Source organism: Solea solea, chromosome 13, assembly GCF_958295425.1.
Source record: "Solea solea chromosome 13, fSolSol10.1, whole genome shotgun sequence".
Classification (NCBI taxonomy): Eukaryota; Metazoa; Chordata; class Actinopteri; order Pleuronectiformes; family Soleidae; genus Solea; species Solea solea.
This window is the reverse complement of record NC_081146.1, coordinates 21989869-21997694: the sequence shown is the minus strand read 5'-3', so window position 1 is coordinate 21997694 and position 7826 is coordinate 21989869. Positions and strand designations below refer to the sequence as shown.

Genomic DNA, 7826 nt, shown 5'->3' with positions numbered 1-7826 from the left:
ACGTAAGCGGAAATTCCTTCACGTCGCGTTATGTGCGCTGCGTCACCTTAGGGGGCGCCATTACACCAGTTTTTATTTTTATTTATTTATTTATTTTTATTTTATTAGGGTTCGAACCCTAACTTGCTATGATTGATGATGGGTAGTTGCTGAAGACGGCTATGAAAAAACGGTACATTCGCCGAATTTCAAAATAAAAGTCTTTGCTTTGGTGCGGAATGACGTGCAATTCACGATAAAACACATTTATGATGCAAAGTAAATCTGTAAATTTAAAAACATACAGAAAGAAGAGTTATTGTGGTTACACTCCCTCTCCCCACCCCCCTCCATTCCTGTGTCTCTAATCTAATCACAATCTTATGAAGAAATTTGTAATGAGTCTGGATGATATAGATTAAATATAACTGGAATATTGTTGTTATCAATGTGTAATCTGGGAGTGGCTTCAATTTAGATTTAGAAGTTGAATTAAATCAATAAGTGCATACTGAGGGAGAGGATTAGGGCCACATGTAAAAAACTGTTTGGAAACAACAAAAAATAAACAATTCGGAGATTAAAGTCAGAATTAAAATCAGATTTTTGGATACTTTTTCTTCTTAGTGTCAGAATTCTGACTTTAATCTCAGAATTATGATTTTTTTCCCCAGAATTCTAGGGCATGAGCAAGAAAGTGCCAGGGCCTAAACAGCTTATAAGTATAAGTATTGTGCAGATTATTCTGAGATTGAAATTAAAGTCAGAACTCATCTCTTTCTAATCTCAGTATTCTGACTTTTTCCCTCTGAATTCTCTCACTTTAAGGTCAGAATACTGACTTTAATATCAGAATTAGAGACTTTAATTTTGTTTTGTTTGTTAATCCTCTTCCGTACATTACTGTGTCTCTTTGCCAAGCCAGATTACTAACATCTATAAACATGTAGTAATTCCTGGCTATGAAAGCAGAGTCATAGCCCCTGAAAGACAGAGGCTGTGATGTTAGAGCTGTAGCCTTCACTGTCACCGAAGCCTGCACAGATGTTCAGCTGTGCAATCAATAAGGTAAAATAATGTAAGATAAGTCCCACAACACCACTGTTTCCGTTCACTCTGCAGTAATCATGACACGACACTCGTCTTTATTGGACTTCTTTAATCAACTCACCTTATGATGACAAACAACTGAAATGAAAGACAGCACATTGACTGAGAAACTAAAAACAGGACTGGGATCAGCTGCTCAGAGCAGGCTAAGAAGAAGACTTACAGCATGTCTAATTCAGTCCACAAAACTGCAAGAAGGAATCAAAGTTCTGAATCAAAATCTGACAGAATGTGAACATTAATGACAACTAGAACCACAGCACTGAATCATGTTGCCTTGTCGATGCCATCAGCTGGCGTGGGCTCTCCAGATGGCATTTCAGTGTTCTTGTGTTGGTACGTCGCTCAGAAATTCTGTCCCAAAACAAAACCTGGAGTCATATACAGAGTTGACACGTTATTCAAGTGCTATTTGTTCCCAAGCCTGAGATTCTTTTAAAATACAAATAAGGATACAGCCATGGTTCATGTTGTGGCTTTTACACCTAAAGCCATTTCTATATCATTGGCACTTTCACATCAGTGTTAAAAAAAGACAACATCCCTGTCATTTCCAATAAATAAATCCTACCAATAAACTGCGTGTAAACTCTATGTACAGTAAGGACGTGTTCAGTCCTTTTTCCCTTTCTTTAAAGTGAACAAAACATTACATTATAAAAATATGAATTAAAGGGGAAGGAATGATTGAACCTTTCCTTAAAGAGAGGTGAGCATCGGGTTTGTAGAAGAAACTATTGCACTTTCATCCCATTCTACAGAGACACTAGTGGGTTTTACAATCTGCCGAGAGAGAAAAAGAGCAGTGGCTCGTGAAATCCTTTCCCCCCCAAAGCTCACAAACGTGGCACCTGCTGCTTCCTGAAAACCCCTACACCTGAAATACCAACTTCACAGGGAACACTTTAAACTCTTTCTATCCTAATTCCACCTTAGACAGAGGGGCCAAGACGGTCCAACTGGAGGCGAGACCTGCTGTACATGTGAGAGAACGCATCTTCTACGCCGGAACGTCTATATCCACATTCAACTGACGTCACAGATCGCCGCCATACACAATCCACGTCAGTGTTTGCAGAAGCACGTGCACGTCCGTGTCCGTTTCAGATCGTGTGCACAAACAAGCAAGCATAGGCCGAGAGACGCAGCAGTCCACCTCATTTACACACGGCGTCAACATGAGAGCTGCACCTCAGTGCTTCATGTCGATCATTAAGGCTGCTGTCAGTCGAATACTTTGACAAAATATCTTGTTTTAAATAGCAATATATTCTGACAGCCATCACAGAGTCTTTGCTCACTGAGGCCAGTGGTTCTCAAAATTTTTATACCAAGAAAAACGTTAAAACGTTAAAATACAGTGGTCTAAATATGGCTACGGCCTTTTCACAGGAGACAGATTTATTCCCAATAACACAATTTCCTCTCTCATCATCCTCCTCTTCTTCACATATACTTCACACACTGTGAGTGACTCTAATAATTATACTTTTTTGTTAATCGTTTCATTTTCTACACACAAACCCTGGTCTATGCAGTAGAACAGTATTCCAAGTGCCACCAGACCACCGGTGCTACACGTACCACAGTTTGAGAACCATGGTCTTTTTAGGCTGCAGGCAAAGCAGACTTTTTCTTGAATCTTTGTTTTTCCCAGGCCGACTGACTATCTGTGAAACCGTTAATAAAATTCCATCTGGTTTGAAGCCTCGAGATTCACAACTTGGCCAAATATCCGCAGCTGTCAGTCACACTGATGACCTCATTCATATGTGCCATGTTTTTAAATCGTCTATTCTGCTCTCAAAGGGAACAGAATCTACAAAATTGACCTCAGGCGCTTTTGAAGAAGACCCAAAACGTCACCATTAAAAATATTCTTATATTGAAGTAAATGCACTACCTCACCCCTCACTAAATCTTGGGACAAAAGGTAGGAGGGAGATTATTTCTAACACAGGCAAAGGGCAAGAAGTGAACCAAACGACGACAAGCTGACAGCAGCTTTAACACAACATATCTCTGCCATTTCTACATTAGTGAACGTGAGGCTTCTCTTATTCCTCACAGCTTCGTTTTGCACATCGCTCTGACAAAAGGAAGATGACAGATTTTTGTACCGGGCTTACTTTTAAAGCAGACTCGCCAGGCTACACTCACTACAACAGATCCAACAGTTCACAGTTGATCCTCGTAGTGTTTGTCGTCATGTGTATCCAGATCGCAAGTTAACAGATGTGCAGTGTTATCGCGACCCAATGAAATCCGTGCTCTAATAAACTGGAATCATCCTGTCACAGAGCAAAGAAAGAAAAATATCATTGTGCTGACCTTTGTAGATCCCCCGCCTGGAGAGGGACCATGGGATTATTTAAAGGGATAGGGCTAGTTGTATGCGGTACTGACACATAGGCTCACTTAGTACAATACATGCCAGTTTTTAAGTGTACTATCCAAAGTTCATATAGAAAAACAAAATTTTTAGCTCGCAGAGCCAAGAGTTGCTGGTCTATAACTGCCTCGTTTGGTAAGTATGTAAATTTAAAACACAGAAGTGACAAAATCACACATTTGAACTCAGGCAACAGTCGAGCAACAACTCCTGTGTGCTGCGATTTTAAATTGGTGATTTTCTCTATGGGCCTTATCTTACAATGACTTAAATTGGTGTGTCGAGATGCCAGCACGTCACACTTCAAAAATCCCCCAAACTATCATTTCAACTCATTTAAAAAATGACAAACACAGCTGTTAAAGGCACTCCCCATCAATCCAGAATCAAATGTGAGGATATTTCTGCCGTGTGCCGTCAGCCTCTGACGTCAGAGACGAGACGTCGGTTTCCTTCAAGTTCAACAAGGCACCCAAACAATCCAGAGGGCAGCAGCAGCAGCAGCGGCGTGTCCTTCACGGTGGTTTAGGAGCGGAGGGGACAGGACAGCGCAGCGTGGACATGTGTGACAGACGTGTGACAGTCTGACTTCAGGTCAGTGTAAGCCTGTGCAGTGTTCGTGTGCTGAAGTGACGCATTCCAACCAGGGTGTCTGCAAAAAGGGGGCCAACTTGTGTGTATATGTGTGTATGCGAGGGTGTGTGCTTATCTTTGGAAGCGTCAATGGGAAGAGATAAAGCCCATGGTTTTATTATTTAAGTGATATCCTTTTATATTATGTCATCTCACTGCTGACATCTTGAATTTAGACTAAAAACAATTGCCAAAAACTGCAGCTGCAAGTGTGACAGAGAACCTGCTCAGTCCAGATATCAACACGTGTCCGGGGTGATCCGAGCACAAGTGGACGCTCTAACTTTATCAGGTCACACCGGACAGTAGATTGTGTCTCTACATGATGCAGAATACGTGTGTGTGATCAGATATCGTACATATGTCACCGACACAAAGATTGCATGAGGTTTTTTGTATCAGGACCCACAGTCGTGTTGTGGGAGATTTTCTCTGTGTCGCCAAATAAATGATCAGAATTTTTGTGTGTACGTTTTGAGTTGTGTGCATTATAAAAAGTTATGGGAAACGTTGCCTTCACCCATTTGAAAAACGATGGCAAAAAATGGATAAGCTTTGGTCTCTGTGCTAACATTGTGGCAGTAGTGAAACTCTGACAAGTGTAAAAATATACTTTTTTTTTTCAGGTCATTTTGAAAACTATAGCAGTTCAGAGGAAATCAGCGTTTCGCATTTTTCATTCACACCGATAAAAGAATGTGGTATAACATTAGTATAACAAACTGATTGGATATCTTATCTTCAACGTGTCTTGTATGTGTGTATGTGTGTGTGTGTGTCTATTCAAACGCTGCACTTAAGAGTTGTCCACTTGTGAAGGAATCACCAGAGACCGGGATGTTAATACCTAATGTGAACAGGGCCTGAGGGTGTGACAGAGAGGAGAGGCAGTATAAAGGCTGTCTTTGAGCACTTTCGGATCACGACTGAGCGTGACACCACGGTACAAGCTTCCAATTCATTCCAAACTTGTTCAATTCCTGTTATTCACATTCAATTTCAAGCCTTTATTAGCCATATTAGATTTAGTGCACGCCCCCAGAAGCTTGTAGCTCTATGGGGCCTAAAAACTGCGCTGTATTATATCCTTAAATGTACATTAAGATAAGGCGAACGCTTCCCTTCGCCACCTATTAAATGTCCTGGGTTAAACTGAACCAGGACGATGCAGCGACGACTGAGAAGGAGAGTTCTTACTGCAGTTTTGTTGTTTGACAACAAATACAGATTTTTAAGTATCATGTTCCATGTGTTGGCCCTGATGTTTGCGTGTCCGTTAGTAGAGCATGTCATGACGTCAGTCACGATAGATGGGTTAAGCCTGCGTAGCCTACATGTGTGTCATTTACACAGGGGAACCATGGCACCGTCACGTCACGGGTTGGGTCTGTACAGCACAAATGCAGCCTAAGCTGCGTCGTAGTGGTTTGAGACTATTGCTCCATTGGGCTGTTTTGGATCTGACTGACAAATAGACTCACATTTAGTAAATTTGCACTGAATCTAGTGTTTCTTTGTGAAAATGTGCAAGTTTGGAGTTTATGAGCAGCTTCACATGAATGAAAACCTGGCCTGACACATTAGCCCCCCCCCCCCATCTACTCGTCACTTCGTATAGTCTAATTATTATGATTTTTTTATATAATTTATATTTATTAAATATTGTGCCACTACACATTCACTGCTCCGGTCATCTTATGTCTGTTTTCACTTCATTCAAATAATCCACATTTTCAAACAAAACCTCCGCTGGCACACACGCTTGTCTATCTTTCCATGAGTGTGTTCAGTAATGAGTGGCGTGGAACGTGGATGTCAGTAGTACTGAGATGTGGACTGTAAACAGCAGCTCAGGTCAGGTCGCGTCCTCCGGGGGCCCCTCCCCCTCTACAGTCATCACACGGGAGGTGAGTGTGTATGCGAGTGTGATCCTTAGCTGTCCACCACCTGGTGTGGCAGAGTGACGGAGGAGCCGTTGATAAACGAGCCCTGTTTGTCTCTTCCCTTCAGGAAATACGTGAGCAGCTCTCCCTTTCCCTTCACAAAGATGGGCCCCCTCCTCACAAAGCGAAAGCCGTACTCTTTCAGGATGTTGTAGCAGTCCTCCACCACCTGGGGGCAACACACACAAACACACGTTATATGAATGAACGTGAGCAACACGCCACAGTCAGTTTCCATGCACATTGTCCTTATTCCATTGTGTTTCCATGAATCTTCCTACCATCCATGAACTGAATTCTACTAAAACTCATCGCAGCCTGGAGTTTTTCTGTCTGTTTTCTTCTTCTTCTATTATTTCTTGGTTTCAGCCAAATATGTGGTCTCACAAATAAAAATGAGACATGGCTCCTACAGTATCTGTGACACCAGGTACCACATATAATTAGAGCCACATACAGTATACTGTATTTGGATGTTTTTGTCATTTTGCCTCTGTACACCACCACAGTGCTTAGACTAAAAAGCACTAAACTGGAGGCCGAGAGACCTGCAAACAAGCAGCGACTGAGTATTAACGCACAAACCTTTTATTTATCATGATTTGAGTCGGTCCCATTATACGTGAGCCCCTGAAAATGGCCAATAATGTATAAAATGCTTATAATTTCTCAAAGGTTAATGCAAATTCAAGAGTCCACACTTTAATCACACCGTGATTGTTTTCTTTTCTAAACTCATTGTGGAGGCAAATGTATGTGGCCTTAACTGTATCAAACAGAAATGATTGAAAATCCGTAGGTAACCAGTTCAGATGTAGCCACCCTTTAGTGCATCTTGAAAGAAAACAGAGTAGCGTGCATGTAGCCTCCGTTTTTCTGCTGCGCATCTAAAAAAAGCAGCTGCAGCTGCTGCAGACTGGGCTGAGTTTTTACAGCTGCTCGCTGAGACTGGGCTTTATTTAGCCACTTTGTGGATCCTCCACCTGAAACAGATGACAGGACAGTATAGAAAAGGGACTTTTCTATATTTTGGGTATTTTATGAACTAATTCCATATCATCTTACTAAGATCTTACTGAGAAATTATTTATTTTTTCCATATGAAAAGAGGCTTTACAATGGTGCAGTTAATAATTACCCATATGTATTGCAGTTGGTAGTGAGGGGAAGCTTATTTAAATCAAAATGCACATTGGCTGGGTTCAAATAAGGTCACGTAAACCTAGATTATAATATGGTTTGTGTTGAACATAGTCAAAGTAAAATGTGCTGCACCTGGATGTTTCCCATGACTCCTGTGGACTCCATGCGACTGGCCACGTTCACAGTGTTGCCCCAGATGTCGTAGTGCGGCTTTCGGGCACCGATGACTCCTGCTAACACTCCACCCTTGTTCAGACCTGTACAGGAAGGACGTGAGATTAAGACTAAGAGATTAAGAGATTAAGGCTGAATTTGAATGTTTGTATGTGCAGTCTAACAATCAAGGAACAACACCGAAAACAAAGTAGAACAGAATGCAATGACTTAATGATCTATCCTTTGCACACAGAGATTTCCTTTGTTACAAAAGAGTACAAAACATTATTTGGAGTGACAACTCACACTCAAAATATCAGGAAAATAAGTTTTACTTTAAAGATTCACTACAGTGTGTGGTTAGTACACAGTGAACGTCGGGAAAAATATACAACCGTCACATAAAAACAAGCCAAAAGAAGCCATTAATATCGACATACAGTATATACGTATTGTATGAATGATCAAAT

At 41.3% G+C, this 7826-nt stretch overlaps 1 protein-coding gene across 2 annotated transcripts in view; it reads right to left on the bottom strand.

The window, feature by feature from the left end:
* Positions 1–1123: 1123 nt before the first annotated feature.
* Positions 1124–7826, bottom strand: part of adcy3a (adenylate cyclase 3a) — a 33098-nt gene continuing 26395 nt past the window's right edge. For both annotated transcript variants that reach the window (XM_058647560.1, XM_058647561.1), the window contains exons 20-21: positions 7333–7457; positions 1124–6226 (exon numbers count right to left, since the gene is read on the bottom strand). In XM_058647560.1, the coding sequence (XP_058503543.1) occupies positions 6047–6226; positions 7333–7457 (305 nt within the window). In that variant the 3' untranslated portion in view covers positions 1124–6046. The remainder of the gene's footprint in view (positions 6227–7332; positions 7458–7826) is intronic.